The sequence below is a fragment of the Nelumbo lutea genome, chromosome 8, assembly GCF_056320005.1.
Source record: "Nelumbo lutea isolate HS-2025 chromosome 8, American lotus-T2T, whole genome shotgun sequence".
In the NCBI taxonomy this organism is placed as follows: Eukaryota; Viridiplantae; Streptophyta; class Magnoliopsida; order Proteales; family Nelumbonaceae; genus Nelumbo; species Nelumbo lutea.
The window spans coordinates 34,115,508-34,134,106 of record NC_142691.1 but is presented as its reverse complement, the minus strand read 5'-3'; the positions used below and the strand labels follow the sequence as shown (position 1 = coordinate 34,134,106).

Genomic DNA, 18,599 nt, shown 5'->3' with positions numbered 1-18,599 from the left:
GCTCTAGGACCAGATGAATTCACTATGGCTTTTTATCAAGATTGTTGGAAAGTTATCAAATCAAATTTGTGGGTAGTCTTTGATACCTAAAAAGGGAGATCCATCAACCTGGTGAGTATAAAATTGTGGCTAGAGTGTTGTCTTTGAGATTAAGAGCAACCTTACCCAATCTAATAAAGTCAATTGTAAGGGGCCTTTATTCAAGGAAGACAAATCACTAGTTAAAGTTTGATAGCTAATGAGTGTGTGAAGGATTTCAAGGGAAGGGGAGAGGGAATTTATGTGTAAAATGGATTTGGAGAAAGCTTATGGTATGGTCATTTCTGTTGGAAACCTTGAGAAATTATGGATAGGTGGTTTGGATGGATGTAAGGCTGTTTGGCATTAGTTAATGGAGTGGTTAGAGATTTCTTTCTAGCTTCCAAAGGGTTGAGACAAGGGGATCCCCATTCCTTTTTACATTGATTGCTGATTTATTTAGTAGACTTATCTTGAGAGCTGATAGGTTGGATCTGATTAGAGTTTGGAGGGTAGGTAAAGAGGGAACTGTTGTAACATACTTGCAGTTTGTGGATGAGACAATTGTCTTTTGTAAGACTGGAGACCCATGGAAGGCAAGGAATTTGAAATGGGTGGTAAATCTGTTTGAACCTGTTTCTAAGTTGAACATCAATTTTGAAGAGTTGTGTAGTGGGGTTAAATTTGGAGGAGGACTTGGATGAGGTACCAGAGTCCTTAGGTTGTCCTAGCTGGCCTTTGAAATACCTAGGAATGCCATTAGGAGCTAACCCAAAAGGCTTGGATGAGAAACTATGTTTCTCTTTGGGGTGTTATTATCTTGATAGAGCTACTCTAGCAAGTCTTCCAATTTACTTTCTCATTGTTTTTAGGATGCCACAATGGGAGGTATTCAAAGTAGAGGTCATGAGGGATTTCTTGTGGGAGCTTGGTGAAGGAAGAAGGATCACTTGGTTAGGTGGAAACTAGTGTACAGGAGGAAGGAGTAGGGGGTTTTTGGGCTTAGGAAAGTTAGGGAACAAGAATATAGCTTAGTTGGGTAAATGGCTGTGGAGATGGCCTTTGGAAAGGAAAAGGCTTTGAAAGTATTCATGGAGGTGTAGGTAATGGTTGGGATGCAGGTGTATCTCAACATGCTACTTTGAATTCTTCGTGGAAGGCTATAAATAGCATTCTTCCCCAATTCTTAAGCCTGATTAGGTATGATGTGTGTACTGGAGATAGAGTTTTGTTTTGGGAGGATGTTTGGATTGGTAACTTTACCCTCAAGGACCTTTTCTATTACCTATATTCCCTCTCTCTTTATTAAAAGTGAACCAATTTAGAGGTTTGTCTTTCTCGTAGTCAGCTAGTTTAAATTGGAATTTGGGTTTTAGGAGAGATTTGAGAGACTTTAAGCTTGACTATGCCTTGCTTAAAACTCTTGATCTTGTTTGCTTGGACCCTTCTATACTCGATGCTCACATTTGGATCCCTAGTCTGTGGGGCTTGTTTTTCTTTTGCTTTTTTTCTCTACTTTGTGCCCAATCCCTAACCTTCTACATTTTCATAGTAAGGATATTTGGTTGAAACCCATTTCTCCTGAAGTGGGAGCTCTTTGTTGGGAAGTATCTCTTGGAAAAATAAACACTTATGACAACTTACAAAAGAGAAGACCTTGTCTTAGTATGTCTCCTAACTGGTGTATCCTTTGCAAAGCCAATGGAGAAAACTGCTACCATTTACTCATCTCTTGCTCTTTTGATGTAGGTCTTTGGGAGAAAGCTTTTGGTCTTTTTGGTTACAGGTGGACAGTGCCATTGAGATTAGTAGTCTATTTGACCCTACAACCTTTAGGTAGCCACAAAGAAGAGGTAGAATCTTATGGAGGTGTGCTAGGGCTGCTTTGGTTTTGACTGTTTGGGAGGAAAGAAATGCCAGAATTTTCAATGATAAGGAGAGGGATGATACTAGTGTGCGGGATTTATAATTATTAGGGCTATAGATTGGGCTAAGTCTTTGGACCTCTTCTCACCTTTCTCCTTTGATGATATCTAGAGGAACTGGGAATTGGTGGTTTCCAAAAGTTCTGTTGCTGGAGATAAGCCTGTGGTGGAGTGGAGGCCCCCTGAAGGTGTTATCAACCTAAACTTTGATGGTAGTTCTGTAGGCAACCCAAGGCCCTCTGGTATTGGGGGAGTCTTCAAAAATGCAGAGGACCAGTTGTAGCTTTATTTTCTGGTCCTATTGGAGCGGGGGATTTAGTTAATGCAAAAGTTGAAGTAGTGTGACAAGGAGCAGTGATTGCTAGAGTTGAGCTTTGAACATTTGTTAACTGAAGGCAACTCAAAACAGGTAATTGGGTGGCTGAAAGAGATGGAGATGGTGGTTTCGTCATATAGGGGGGCTTTGACAAGATTCAAATGGGTAACAACACAATATAACGGCTAGTGTTCAATGGGAATGATGATCGACAAATGGGATGGCAAACTACTGATTCCTTCTCTTTATAATTTTATTACATTGAGCGCACTTCACTCTCGGTTCCTATAGTATACATAATTGATAGGTGGTTTATACCCATCCTTCTCTAATGCTTGAACTGGGCTTTGAGTATGGGCCCGTGCATTGCACGGGTCCTGCTGGACCAAGGCTTGCTTCTCCTGGACTTTCCCAAGCTCTCGGTTCATAACAGCTCCATCCCCCCTAAGAACAACCTTGTACTTGAGGTTCATTCAGCTTCCTATAATCCTCCCAGGTGGCATCTTTGGAGGGTAAGCCATTCCACACAACTAGAGCTTTCTGTACAACCTTCTTACCTATTTTGACCCAATGAAAGTCTGATGGAATGAGGGTTCAATCTGCAACTCGCCTTCATCTGAAAATTCTGGTAATACTGGGCTCTTGGTGGGTGGTGAACCAATGCAGAGATTCAGTAGTGAGACATGAAAGATGGGATGTATATTCCAAGTGGGGGTAAGGTCCAATTGATAGACAACTGAGCCAACTCGTTCAAGCACCTGGAAAGGCCCAAAGAACCTTGAAGATAATTTCTGCCAAGCATGTTTACCACAGATGACTGCCTATATGGCTGTAGTTTAAGATAAACCCAATCACCTGCTTACTCTTCTTGTCATGAACTGATTTCATTCATTGCTGCGCCTGGGAAAGGTGCAACTCAAGGAATTTCAGTATGCTATCTCAAGTAGTAAGTTGATGGTCTACCACTTTGCTGTACCCTTCTCACAGGGAAGTATGGGGTGTGGGTCCCTACCATAAACAACAGTGAATGGAGTGGTACCTGCTGAGGTGTGAAAGGATGTGTTGTATCAATACTCATCCCATGGTAACTAGTGGGTCCATTGCTTGGGCTTTTCCCCAATAAAACACTGCACATAGGTCTCCACACACCTATCCACCACCTCGGACTGTTGTCTGTCTGGGATGGTAGCTTGTAGTGTATAGAAGCTCCATGCCTTGGGCTTGGAAATAAGCCTCCCAACAGTTTCTCATAAAGAGCTGGTCTCTATCTGTTAGTATGGTTTGAGGTGTCCCATGCAACTTAGCCACCTCTTCGATGAAGAGTTTAGCAACTAAGGATGCTGTGTAAGGGTGTGACAATACTATAAAGTGAGCATATTTGCTAAGTCAGTAAACTATCACCAACACGATAGATTTCCCTGCTAACTTCGGGATGCCAGTAATAAAATCCATCATTATGTCATTCTAAACTCTTTTGGGGATGGATAGTGGCTGTAATAGCCCAACCGGGCTATAATACCTGGCATCGCTGGACATAACCATAGACCATTCGCTTCATCCCCTTCCAATAGTAATGTTGGGCTAACCTTCTATAGTCCATAGAGCTCCAGAGTGACTCCCAATGGTTGTCATGAAACAGCCAGAGTAATTTATCATAAAAAAAAAAAAAATGAAACAACCAGAGTAGGTCCTAATGATGAGCTGACTTTAGTGATACCTCCAATGGCTGAATATGAAACCACCAGAGTAGGTCCTAATGATGAGCTGACTTTACTGATACAACCAGACAGCTTTTGTGCAATAGATCATTCCCCTGTAATGAATAGGCCAGATACAAGGCTGGGTTGCTCAAGCATGTGGTTCTGATATGGGCCAGGTCAAGGTTGTGTTGGGCCTCCCCAATGGCTGAATCATGAAATAACCAGGGTAGGTCCTAATGATGAGCTGACTTTACTGGTACAACCAGACACCTTTTGTGGAATAGATCATTCCGCTGTGATGAATAGGCCAGATACAAGGCTGGTTGTTCAAGCATATGGTTTTGATGTGGGCCAGGTCAAGGTTTTGTTGGGCCTCCACCTTTAAACTGTCCAGCCACGGGTATTGTAATTTAGATAAGCCCATAGTAAAGAATTCTTCAGTATGGGACAAGACATCCACTACAGCATTGGATGGGCCTGGCTTGTACTCAATCTTGAAGTCATACCCGAGGAGTTTGACATCCCACTTCTGCTGTTCTGGCAAAGTATCCTCTAATTCAATAAATGTTTAATGCTGCGATGATCGGTATGGACTGTGAATAAGCTGCCCAGAAAGTAAGCCCGGCATTTGTTAATAGCCAAGACAAATGCCATTAGTTCCTTCTCGTAGGTGGATTTCAGCTTGGGCCTGTTTAGTCAAGGCCTTGCTAAAGAATGCCAAAGGTTGCCCCTGTTGCGTGAGTACTGCACCAATGCCACGACCTAATGCATTGGTTTCAACAATAAACTCCTTTGTAAAATCAGGTAGGGCCAAAGTGTGGTGGTGCAGAAACTGCTTGTTTGAGGGCCTGAAAGGCCTTCTCAGCCTGTTTATTCCATTCAAAAGACCCTTTCTTAAGCAACTGAGTCAAGGGTGCAGCCATTTCTCTATAATCCTTTATAAACCGGCGATAATGCCCAGTTAGGCCCAAGAAATCCCTTAGGGCCTTTTGGGTTGTGGGCTGAGCCCAATTCAGCATGCATTTTACCTTCTCTAGGTTGTCTGGACCTTGCCACCAGAAATTATATGACTGATGTAGCGTACTCGAGTCTTCCCAAACGAGCATTTGGATAGTTTAGCAAGCAGATGGTGTCTTCACAAGGTTTCTAGTGTAGCCTTCAAATGTTGCATGTGAGTGGTCCAGGAAGGGCTGTAAACCAAAATGCGATCAAAGAACACGAGTATAAATTGTCGTAGGAAGGGTCTGAACACATCATTCATCAACCTGTAGAAGGTGGAGGGGGTGTTGGTAAGCCCAAAGGGCATTACTACAAATTCGTAGTGCCCATCAGCCACTTGAAAGGCTGTTTTATGGGTGTCTCCTGGGTGTACCCAGATCTGATGGTATCTGAACCTTAAATCCAACTTGGACAAGTAAACGGCTTGACCCAATTCATCAAACAATTCTTCGGTAAGCGGAATGGGAAACCTATCCTTGAGAACGGTTTGGTTCAGTGCCCTGTAGTCGACACAAAACCTCCATGTTCCATCTTTTTTCTTTGTTTTGTTGAATGTTTCGTCTTTTTTATTGACTAATGGGATTGGAGATAAGAAAGGACTATTGCTAGGCTGAATGGATCCTCTGCTTAAGTGTTCTTGGACCGTTCGCTCGATCTCTCCTAGTCTCCCCTATGGTAGTAGGGGTGCCGGTAGGGCCTAGCATTGGCTAGTGGGTCCCCCATTTGCAGATATATTTGAAGATCATGGGCACGAACAGGGATCAAAGATATGGGCTCTTGGAACACATCTGAGTATGCATTCAAGAGTTGGTTTAACTAGGCTTGGCAATCACTCATTACTGGGCCTAATTGTTGTAGCCATTGTATACTGACTACCGAACACCACATCTGCCCTAGCAAATTCTATGGGAGGGTGCAAGTCCGCTAAGAAGGGATTCTCTTGAAGCTTGAGGGTTAGGGTTTTGCATTGGCTACATGGACGGGGAATCAAAGGTAAAAGGCTACTTTGAGCAAATCTCTGAATGGGTAAGCTTTGTTAATTGGTGCAAAGACACGAGGAGTCCAACCCTAATTGTTAGGGTTATCACAGTGGTGACAAAGTTGAGGGAACTGTTGCTATCAATCAAAACCAACACCTTTTGACCCAATAGCTGGTCCACAACCCTCATAGTCTATGAGGGGGCCATCCCAACTAAGGTGTGTAGGGATATGGTATAATAGTTGGCCCCATTGTTTTCAATTTGTTCTTCATTCTCCTTGACCTCTGCATGTTCAATGGGTTCTTCACCCTAATCGTCTAACTGAAGCAAATAGAATTGCATCTCCTTCCAAGTTAGTCATTTGTATGGTATGATAGGGGGTCCAGCGTCCAGGTCTAGGAGTCTTGATGCGGTTGGGCTTGGATCTAGTGGGAGGTGTTTAAGAATAGAGCCCACGGGCCTAGTAATTTTCTTTAAATAGTTTAGTCTTTTTTTTCATCAATAACAAATAACTTTATTGAACTTAATAGTTTAGTCTTTCTTCCTATATCTTGGTGAGGCCAACTACCAATATAGTCGAGGTTGGCTGCATGGCTTGACCACATCTTGGATATCATCATTTAACCCTTCAACAAAACACCCAACCAGGGCTTACTTGTCCATCCATGAACTCAATTTTCCAATTTCTCAAATTTAACCTAGTATTCTCTAACCATACCTATCTGCTTCAATTTGTCCAGTGCCCCGTTGAAGTCCTGATAGCCGGAAGGGGTAAGGTTTGTGGTACCATTTGTACCAGAGGTTGGCTTCATCCAAATGCATCAAAGCCATTAGTACCCTTTGAGCTGTAGGTATCTCATGGAATTCGAAATGGCACTCTCTTGTAAAGCCAAGGTGTGGGATCTTCACCTGAGAAGACCGGGAACACCAGTTTGGTCATTCTTACTCCTAACCACCCTGCTCATCTCACATTGTTGTTGTTGTATGCCTCTTGTTTGTCGTTCTTACCATTGGAAGTTGTCATCCTCTCTAATCGGGAGGTCTTCACCGTCAACACTTGCTTGATGTCCTCCTGATCTCCAGTGATCTTGTGAAGATCATTCTTGAGCCGATCTACTCTCTCATCAATGAACATGGATCTGGTTTGCGGCATCATTGGCTAAGCTCTGATTACCAGTTGTTACAACTCAGTGTGAACTAAAGTTACTTCAAGTAAAGAAAGGGATTATAAATGTTCGACTACGGGTAAGAGAAAAGAATGAGTGTGAAGAAGAGAACGGAAGAGGAGAAGAGAATTAGGGTAATCTGCTCTGCCAATTCCTTCTTCATAGCTACTCTTTATAGTTTTATTACATTGAGTGCATTTCACATGTTGTGCAAGATAACCTATAACAAACTCCCTAGTGATGTAGCCTTCCTGGAGTATACATACTTGATAGGTGGTTTGTGCCATATCTATGGATTTTATATTATTTCCATACAATATTTCCAACATTTCAGATATGCTTCCTATATTTCAATGACTGATATTCCCACCAACACTACATTTTAAACCTTGGTGAGGAATCCTAATACCTTCTAGGGTGGAAAGGTTGTGTAGCTGTTAGCTTCAAAAAATATTTGTACTTTGCATCTGTTAGAGTCGACAGTACAAGGGTATTTTGGTCTTTTGTCTATCCAATTAAAAGTGAGTAGTCTGTTTTATTCAAGTTTAAGTTATGTGTCCCATCTTTAATGAGGGACAATACTGTCTTTTATAATTCAGCTTATACATTATAAATACAAAGTGGGTCAGCTGGGCTAAGTGACATTTTCTCTCCAAGTCGAACCCTTCTCTTTCTCTACTTCTTACATACTTCGAACCTAGAGCTGAATAGGATTAATCTACCTATTTACATGGTATCAGAGCAATAAGATACCAGTTCGATTTTTTTTTTCTCATCGCCCTTCGTCTTCCTGGGATTGCCACCAGCCGTTTCAGTTTTTTTTAATATCTCTTGGACAGATTGGAAGTTTGGTAAGGGGCCAAAAAGGAGTGGTCGTTTTTTGTTCTTGGAGGTAAATATGGCTCCAGTTGCTATGGTGGGGTGATTGTTGTGGTGGTGTACTTGATACTCTCTATTCGATGGTACGAAGAGGGCTGGTTGTGGACAGGTGTGAACAGAAATCCCTATTCGGCTAGTAGTGGACTGCGGCTGCTTCCTTTTGGTCTAGATTTCATTTATGTGGTAGTGTGAATTGATAGGTATGCATATGAGCCTCATTTCCTTCTGTTTATACCTGGATATGTGAGTTGAAAGTAGGGTTTTTGAATGCTGAATTCATGACAACAGAGCAGTGTGGTCCTAGTTATGCTTTGTTGAGTAGTGTGTGGTGTGGTGCTAAATAGTAGAAGGTGACTATTTTGTTTATAATAGTGATTTCTTTGTGAAGTGAGGTGAATCGGTTAGGATGGGAGTGATAACAAAACAGGTGTTATGATTTCTCCAGATTACTTAAATGTTCAAATGACACCTATTAAGTTGAATGGTGAGAACTATGTGTCGTGGGCCAAATCTGTGGAGGTGTTTTTAGAAGCCAAGAAAAAGGTAAAACATGTGAGAGAGGAGAAGCCCCCCTTTGATTCTCTAGGGTTTAGTGATTGGGAATAGGAGGATGCACAGATTATGACTTGGTTGTGGAATATTATGGAACCTAAAGTTAGTGTGAATTTTATCTTCCTGGATACAACTAAGGAAATCTGGGACCATGCTAAGAAACTTTATTCCGACGAAGATAATACCATTAGAGTATACCGGCTTTACTAAGAGTACTTTAATCTAAAGTAAGGTAACCAAAGCTTGGAGGAATACTTTAATCTAGTGAGCTTAATGTATATCATCCTCTGACACCAGATGTTCATGTTCAACAACATCAGTGATAGCAACTTGATGTGACAAGGGTTTGCCCATCTGAAGGTTGAATATGAACCTGTTCGAGCACAAATACTAGGGGGGGTCTACTCTCCTCTCTCTTTAAGAAGTGTTTGCCCGTCTTCGGAGGATATCTATTGACTAGAGGGGGAAGTGGTGGCTGTGGGTTTCCAGGAAACCGAGGTGGTCCTATGTTTAATCGATCTAGTGGCCACAGTGGAGGTCAAGAGTCAGGGGGAGGTCGCGGTAGAGGAAGAAGTAATGGGACTAGAAAATGCACATATTGTGGATTAAAGGGACATACTGTTAATTTTTGTTATGATTTACATGGTCCACCCAACACTTGGGCTAACCATGCTGTGACTAGTGGCAGTGGTACAGTTAATGAAAATCAACAGACTGATCAGACCCCCTCCACATCTACTGGTGCTTCTGGGCAGGAGATGGTGAGTGTACCACGTGAAGTATATGAGAAGTTCATTCAGACATCCTCTTAGCAGAATACAACTACTCTTGCTCATTCAGGTATGGCTTGCTTGGCTTCCAAACCCTCACACTGGATCATTGACTCTGGAGCCTCGGATCATATGTCTAGGACTCCAAATGTGTTTTCTTCACTTTCTCAGTCTTCTACATCCCATGTAATTACCCTTGCTAACGATTCTACCTCTCCCATTTGTGGTGTTGGTGATATTGATCTTACCTCCTTATCTTTATCCTCTGTTTTATATGTATCCAAGTTCCCATTTAACATTATGTTTGTTAGTAGATTAACCAAGTCACTTAATTGTTCTATAACCTTTTATCCCTCTTCTTGTATGTTTCAGGATCTCAAGACGGGGATGAAGATTGGTGGAGGGCATGAGGCTGATGGTGGTGGCCTGCTAGTAGCCTTTTAATCATCCCTTACTCCTCTCCAATGGTACTGCAGACTTGGTCATCCATCTCTCAAGGCTCTGAAGTTGTCTATTCCATCTTTTCATCTCCAACTGTTGGATTGTGAGTTGTGTCAGCTTGGGAAACACTATAGAGTCTCTTTTAGTCCAAGAGTTGATAGTCGTGTCTTGAGTCCTTTTTCTTTAGTTCATTCAGATGTTTGGGGTCCAAATAAAGTGGTCATACAATGGTTATAAGTATTTTGTAATTTTTGTTGATGATTTTTCAAGGATGACATGGCTCCATCTTACGAAAGATCGAAGTGAAATGTTCTCTATTTTTCAAAAATTTTATGTTGAAATACGTACCCAATTTGGAGTTCATATTAAAATTCTTCGCTCCGATAATGCAAAAGAGTACATCTCAACACCATTTCAGCAATACTTAGAGCACTATGGGACAATTCATCAAACTTCTTGTTCCTACACCCCACAGCAGAATGGTGTGTTCGGATGCATCTTCCTTGAATACTAAATGCATCTTCCTTGGATACTTCGAAACCCAAAAAGGGTATAAGTGCTATAACCCTAACTCTCATTGGTCTTTTGTGTGTTTGGATGTCACTTTCTTTGAGTTAGTCCCATTTTTCTCGAGTACTGAGGTTCCTTATCTTGTTCCTGTGGTTCCACTACTTCCTATTCTAGTTAAGGACCCCCTTCTTGTGGTTCCTGTTCCGGTTGCAAATCCCCTTCCCGTGGTTCCTGTTCCATCCCCTCCTTCTCCAGTGCAGGTTACTTCTGAGAGGCCACCAATCAAACAAGTGTATACTCACAGAAGAGCACCGACCCCTCCTCCAGTTCAGTCCTCGTTGACAGATCCTATGGTTGCACCTCCTCCTGTTTTGGTTGCGAATCCCCTTCCCGTGGTTCATGTTCCATCCCCTCCTTCTCCAGTGCAAGTTACTTCTGAGAGGCCACCAATCAAACAAGTGTATACTCACAGAAGAGCACCGACCCCTCCAGTTCAGTCCTCGTTGACAGATCCTATGGTTGCACCTCCTCCTTCGGACCTTGATCTTCCTATTGCATTGCGGAAAGGTAAATGTAGTTGTACATCTCATCCTATTTCTCATTATGTTTCAGTTGCTCACCTTTTTGCTTCTCATCGCCATTTTATATCCTTGCTATCCTCTATTTCCACTCCCAAGACTGTCCAGGAAGCTCTTACCTCTCCAAGGTGGCGACAAGCAATGGAAGAAGAATTATCTACTTTACAACACAATCACATGTGGGGACTTACTACTCTCCCTCCCGGTAAGCATGTTGTTGGGTGTAAGTGGGTCTACACAGTGAAGTATCTTCCAGGTGGTAGTGTGGAACGATTAAAGGCTAGGTTAGTGGCTAAGGGCTATTCTCAGTTGTATGGTGTTGACTATATAGAGACATTCTCTCTTGTGGCTAAAATTGGCTCAGTTCGGGTATTAATTTCATTAGTAGCAATGTATGATTGGCCTCTCTGGTGACTAGACATCAAGAATGCCTTCCTGCACGGTGATCTGATCGAGGAAGTATATATGGAGCAACCACACCAGGGTTTGTTGCTCAAGGGGGATGGTAAAGTTTGTAGATTTAAAAAGGCAATCTATGGGCTGAAACAATCTCCACGTGCGTGGTTTGGTAGATTCAGTGAAGTAGTAAAGAACTTTGGGATGAAACAGTGTCAAGTAGATCATTCTGTGTTCAGCCGTGACTCAAAAGATGGGAAAACCTTCCTAGTGGTGTATGTGGACGATATTGTCATAACTGACAGTGACAACAATGGGATTGACAGATTGAAAAACTTCCTATAGGATCACTTCCATATAAAGGATCTTGGTAAGCTGAAATACTTCGTGGAATAGAAGTCGCAAGGTCAAGGCATGGAATAAACTTGTGTCAAAGGAAATATGTCCTTGACCTACTTGAAGAAACATGGCTGTTAGGTGCCAAACCAGCCGAAAATTGGTGGATTTAGTTCCTAAAATAAATGAAGATCATCCAAACAATGGAGGCTCCTAGGTCCAAGTGATGAGTACAAATTTAATCTTTGTTTGCATTTGAATATTTTCCTGTTTTGTTTATCTCAGCAGCATGCTGTTTACATTTCCTAAGATGCATCTCCTTTCTTTGTCGTTAGGTGTGTCTCTTATGTTTAGGGGTTTTCTCATTTCAATACTAGTAAAGGAAGCATTTGTTATGATCCAAAAAAGGAAAAGAAAAAAAATATTGTTGCGGAATGAATGCTAAATTCATGCAGCAACAGTTACAACACCAAACAAGAAGGTTAGTTTACCCAATATAAGTAGGGGTGTCAATTTTTCACCAAACCCACCCAGAATCCAACCCGCCCAACCCGCCCATTTACTTGGCGGGTTGTGTGATCAACCCATCACCGAACCCACCCATTTAAATGGGTTGGGTTGGGTTGGGTTGTGGATAACCGTTGGGTTAACCATTACAAACATAAGTATTAATTCCTTAGCCTTTTTTTTTTTATTTTCTTCATTTGAATTAAATAATTTATATAGTTAATGCATTAATTTTCTATTAATTGTTGACTAAATTTAGTTGTCTTGAATCAACACACTTCACCCAACATAGATCCAAATCAATTTCACCCAAGTTCGGACCAGTTCAACACAATCTGACCCAATCCAACATATACCGATCCGGGTCAACTCGAATTCGAAATAGACCTCAAATGGGATGGCTCGGTATCGCTTGCTTTGCCCGATTTGGGTCGTCCGATCCAAACATTATTCACACAGCCCAGCCTGACCCGACACAAGGTGATTCGGGTCTGCCGAATCCGAACCAGGTGAAGTCCGGACCCTAAACCACCCCACTTGCTTTACCCGGTTCGGATCATCCAGTTCGTATCCATACAACCTGACCCGAATCCAGCTTGGGTTAGCAATGCTTGCTGACCTAGATCCTTTGGAGTCTCTGACCTGGGACCAACCTAAATTCGGTTCCGTCCGGTCTGGCCCGATCGGTTGAGTCTTGTCCGACCTATCCAAACCGGTTTGGTTGGGGTCTGGTCCGTCGAACTGGTCCAGATCTAAACGGTTCAACCACTCTTGATGTGATTAGCTCAAAGACAATCCAATTAGATAGTTCAAGTTGGTTTGACCGTTTTGAAGCTAAGTGGTTTGTCAAACCGAAACCCGAACATAGTTAAATGGCTTTGATGCTTGTGTAAAAATAATGCATATAATGATATGAACCTTCACCACTTGTGTAAATAGCAACTACTATTACCACTAAGCTATGACCAACTTATTTGTTAGGATGGAGTTAGTTTTTTGTTTCAAGTACATAAATAGAAGATTAATGGGTTTGGGTGGGTTGGATTGGGTTAAAGCGGGTTTGGGTTGAATCCAACCCATTTAATTTTACATAACTGGGTCATTAACGGGTTGGCGGGTTAAATGGGTTGGGTTGAAACTCAACCCAAACCAAACCCAACCCAACCCGCCCAATTGCCACCACTAAATATAAAAAGAGGGTCTTTGAGTCATAAAACATTGTTGTCTGGTTGTGCCATTGTCCTTCTATTATTGGTAATATGCATTTGTTCTAACAACCCCAAGGTGGGACCTGTATTGGTGTGAGTCCCCTATTGACATCATGAACCAGCAATTAAACGGCTATACTTGATGGTTGTGTCATTGTCCTTCTATTATTGGTAATATGCATTTGTTATAACAACCCCAAGGTGGGACCTGTATTGGTGTGAGTCCCCCATTGACATCATGAACCAGCAATTAAACGGCTATACTTGATGGCTTTGTAACATTCGTCTTCACTTTATTTAGTGTTTAACTGATGATGGATTTAATTGAACAGCTCACTCAGACATGAATGTGGTTACCATACTCATTGGAAACAAGTCTGATCTTAAAGACGCCAGGGAGGTAAAAACAGAAGAAGGCAAGGCTCTAGCAGAAGCACAGGGCTTATTTTTTATGGAAACATCTGCCCTTGATTCGTCCAATGTTACTGCTGCCTTTCGGACGGTTGTCAAAGAGATCTACAACATTTTAAGCCGCAAAGTTATCCTCTGTCAAGAGAAAAAAGCAGACACAGCATCACTGGGGAATGGGAAAGCTGTGGTTTTGCAGGATGATGCAAGCCAAGGAGCAGATGCCAACCCTAACAAGGCTGGATGCTGTTCATCTTGAAGCTAAACAGGATAGCTTTGATCATATTACTTCATCTTACATTCTCTGCATACTCTTTGCCACAGCTGCACCCATGTAATGGAATATGTTTAAATTCTTTTTTTTGGCAAAGTATTGATTTAGTTTATCATTTGCCTTTTCTTTTCGGGGTTAATGATGCCACTAATCAGGAAACAGAACTCCAGGAGTAGAACAATGTACATGAACTGAAGACAACACAGCAAGTTATGTATATGTTGGAAATTCTGACGATTAATGCCTGTGCATCTCTTTTTTGTTGGATCGTCTCTTGCCACTGTTTCTTTGTTGTGTGCGTGTGTGGGTGGGTGGGGGGGGGGTGTATTTGGAGAACTAAGGTTCACTGTATTATTGGAAATGCAAAGCATAAAAGGCAATTTTAATAGGCCTTTTGTACAAGTGAGATATCAGGACATAATTAGTAATTATTAACAACTGATAAAAGAAATAAAATGTGTATTGATTTTCAAAAATTAATATAATTATTAATTTTATTTATTAATATATAAAATTTTAATAATCAATTTTTAACATTAATTGACAATCCAATAAAAATAAAATTTGCTTAAGAATATGGTGTAGTAAGTGGCCTTATTGATATTATAAACTAACGAAAGTTAGACAAATTATGAAATTTAAACCTGCTGAAATTCACTTCAACATGGAGGCAAAGCATTGCCATTACTCTTTCTATTCCTTTATCGTTGTGTACAGTGTACTTTAATTTCCTTCACTCATTGAGACTTACCACTGAGCTGATCCCACCTAGATCGTGTAAACATAAATCAACTGGAACACATGATGACATCTATGAATTTTCTGTTAAAATAAGATCTGTTGAGGAAGTAGAGGTTTGAACTTAAAAGATCATGATATCTTCGTCTCAGTTGCACGGTTGCACCGTTTGTATTTGGTCATTTACATGTGAACATATAAAATGTGTAAAATTATTGGTGCTAAAATGCACTCCCTCAACGACTCATGGCCCTCATATCTGGAATTACAGTTACTTAAGTGTTAGAACTCAGAAGTGAACCCCCATTTACTTGGGATGTATTTGGTTGCAGTAAAAATTTCATTTGCACTGGCATAAATGCATGGGAGTGCAAATCATAATTACACTGCTACTGAAGGAGACGAAATTTTATATTTTATATTAGGTATGAGTGCAAATCATAATTACAAACAAATAAATGTAACACAACTGGATGCAAAACTTGTATCTGGTTTAGATTTGCACTTCAACCAAACACAGCCTTAAGAGGTATTCTTCAACGTGCAAGAAATTGTTTTTGAAAAGATGTTTGCTGATGCGGTGGTTTTTGTTTTGAAAAAAAAAATCATACATGCTGCCTTTAACTGTTTGCATGTAGGGATGATAAAGGGGCAGCTTCAGAGAAGGTATTGTAAATTCTAAATCCTACCCGTCTCCCTAACCCTCCGAATCCATGCCCACCTTAAAACTTGTAATGGGTTGAATTTTGAGAATATGCAAAACCCTCCCCGACCCTACCTTCTTTGCATTCAAGGGTAGGGCGGGTTGGGTTTAGAACTCACATCTAATTTCTCTATTATTTCTTATTATATATAAATAATAAATAAGTAACATAACATCTACAAACAATAAAATTTAATGTAAAAAAACACAAGCTATCAATTATCCCTCACATAAAATTCAAAATATTATTAAATTTAACACTTAATATGTAAAGTTCATATACTTTCCAAAAACATAAGATTGAGAAGGATCAGGTTTAGTCTAATACGATACCTTACCCATACCTGTATGGGTTGTGACTGACTACCCAATTAGTCACAATTAGTCCATCCTTCAAATAAAAAAACCCATTCCATTGTGCCAGGTATCCAGCAAATAGGGTAGACATTGCCATCCCTATTTGCATGGTTTAAACTATCAATACATATCGGTTGGTTCTGATGCAAATCAGTTTTAATGTTACAGATATGTCGAATGGGGTGAATGGCTAACCAACAAGCTATTTTGACATCCTTGACCATTGAATTTTGAAGGTTGTGCACATTCACAACTGAAGAAATCGCCGTCTAACAAGGGGTGCTGTGGGGTGGGAGGCAAAATCTACTTTAGAAAGTGAATTTTTCACACCTTTCACCTTGATAATTACATCATATTATTATTATTTTCCAATAACAGATATATATTTATGGTGTTAAATGTTAAAAGTGCTTAGTTTGACACATTTCAATAGCCATAAGTCTTTTGATGAATTGTTAATCACATGACAAATGGTATCACTGCCTACACACATCTCAAGTTGAAATTATAGAGAAGGTTATTTTGGGAGAAGGGATACTTTGAAACATGATTTTTAAAACCGAATCGCACAGGGGTCCGGTTACTGGTTTGAATGGCCTGACTGTTTGACTCGAACGGTCGGCCCGTTTTGACAAAAAAAAATTAAAAAAATTAAAAAATTTTGAAAAACAGTCAAAACAGTTCGAATGGTTTGAATAGTTAATCGGCCAGTTCAGCGGTTTATTGACCAAAATCAACGGTTTTGGGGAAAAAAGCATTTTGGGGGGAAACGGAACCGGTCAGGTGACCAGTTTCTGGTTTTTCCGGTCCGGTCCGGTTTTGAAAGCCATGCTTTGAAATCTATCATGGAAAGGGCTATTTGTGTTGATCTTATGTGTTTTGATTATAATAAACTCATTGGGAGTACTAATAGTGTATCTAAGTGTACAATAATTCTTTGGTAAATTTATCTATAGTAAAATAGTATTAAAGTTTGAATGCTACAAAATATAAAAGATGAAGTGGAAGCTCTAATAAGTTGGTTGCTTGTGCTTCAAAGAGCATCTACACCATCATCATCATCATCATCTCTCCAATTGAGGAAGCTCCAAACAATTTAGGCATCAAGGTTACTAAAGAATTTAAGGTTTTAAAGCTGCTCAAAGAACATCTATTACATCTCATCAAGGACAAGACTATATCAAGTTATATTCAAATTGATCTTATTCAATCAATTGCATGAAGGATTATATAGATGCTCAACAAGATTAAACTCAATTAACCAACCTTAGAAACCATATGCTTTAATGGGTATGGTTTCTAAGTTTTCTTTAGCTTAAATAAGAGTTAAAAAAGTATAGGAAAACACTTATTGAAAGCCAATGGAAGAGTTTCCAAACCTTAAACAAAAATCTTCAAGGTTTGGTGTTGGGCTGCCTATCAAGAAAGTTTATCATGACTATGAAGAGTAGTTGACTACCACAAAAAGATGAAGTGACTAATTATGATAGTCGAGGAATGAAATTCTAAGTCCATAAAGAGCAATCGGTTACCCTAAAAAGATGTGTCAACTAATTGTGACAACTGAGGCATGCAAAATGCTCAATTTGAGAAGATGAGTTGATTGTCCCAGACAAACTAAGTTCAAATCTTATCAGTCAGTTGATAAGGAGGAACCAATCAACCAAGAGAGAAAAAGGATTTTTCCCTTCGTCAAGTGGTCGATTAATAAAATTGATAGTCAACTACTTGAAAGAAATTTAACCATTTAAAGGTTCTAATGGCTACTTGTCGTCTTTGGGAAGCCTTTTAACATGTTGGAGGAAATTTGAATCATTACCAAAGAAAGAAAAATTCCTCAACAATTAGAAAACAATCACTTAAATCTTCTATAAATTATATAAAAAAAGTAGAGTTTAGCTTGACTTAAAAAATAAGGAAGGAGAAGCAAGAAATTTGAATATTGTAAAAACAAATGCATTCCTTATACATATTGTATATAGTTGTTCTTTAAGAGAGAGCAAGGTAACATAGGGTTATTTTGTTGAGAAGATCCTTGAGCTTCAATAGTGTTAGGGGTAAGCAAAGCTAAGAAGCCATTAATAAGCTTATACAATCTCATCCATCTATTGGGATTCTTTTCACTAAGATGAGCATATACATAAGTACCCTAACAACTGAGATAGTTTGAGCATGTATTGCATACATTTGCCAATTAAGAAGTTTCTCTTGCTTGTAAACCTACTCCAGTGCTAAAGAAAGAATATTTGAACAGGTTAAGTGTTCAGCTTGTTAAACACCATTAAGATCTTGATGGCACCTTTGTTAAGGCCAACTACAAGTAATTGAAATTACAAATAAAAGGGGAAATTCAAGTAACTAGGTTTTAATGTTAGGATTCTAAACCAAAGGAAAGGTTAAAAGTCTTAGATTCCAAAGGAAACAAAGATCCAGGTTCGAGTATTCCATAAATATGACCATCCTCGTAGAAAAAGCATCCCAAGTAATAGGAAGTCTCAATGGCTAGCCACCCAAGAATCAGAGTATCATGTCCCTATGGTGCAAGAATCTATCGTTTTAACAAAAATTAATGAGCAGGAAAGGTGGTTTATGTACTGTCCCATTGTAAATTTCAAGAGGAAATGTGAGTTTTGGTGATGAATAGATGAACTCCACTGGTGTCCATGCAGAATAGGAGCTTGTAGGATATGAGAATCCAAGCTCAGCAACACATATGGGAAGGTGTTTCTGGCAATGCCCTAGAGCAAGGTTTAAAGGAGGATGTGGTTACTTTTGCTGGACCCCTAATCCAGAAAGGATTCATCTAAGCTTTTGATGCCTTCGTTTAATCAGAGAATC

At 40.1% G+C, this 18,599-nt stretch overlaps 1 protein-coding gene across 15 annotated transcripts in view; it reads left to right on the top strand.

The window, feature by feature from the left end:
- RABA5A (RAB GTPase homolog A5A) overlaps positions 1-14,204 on the top strand; it is a 39,488-nt gene extending 25,284 nt beyond the window's left edge. For all 15 annotated transcript variants that reach the window (XM_088956556.1, XM_088956566.1, XM_088956561.1 and 12 more), the window contains one exon: positions 13,614-14,204. In XM_088956556.1, the coding sequence (XP_088812682.1) occupies positions 13,614-13,948 (335 nt within the window). In that variant the 3' untranslated portion in view covers positions 13,949-14,204. The remainder of the gene's footprint in view (positions 1-13,613) is intronic.
- The last annotated feature ends 4,395 nt before the right edge of the window (positions 14,205-18,599 follow it).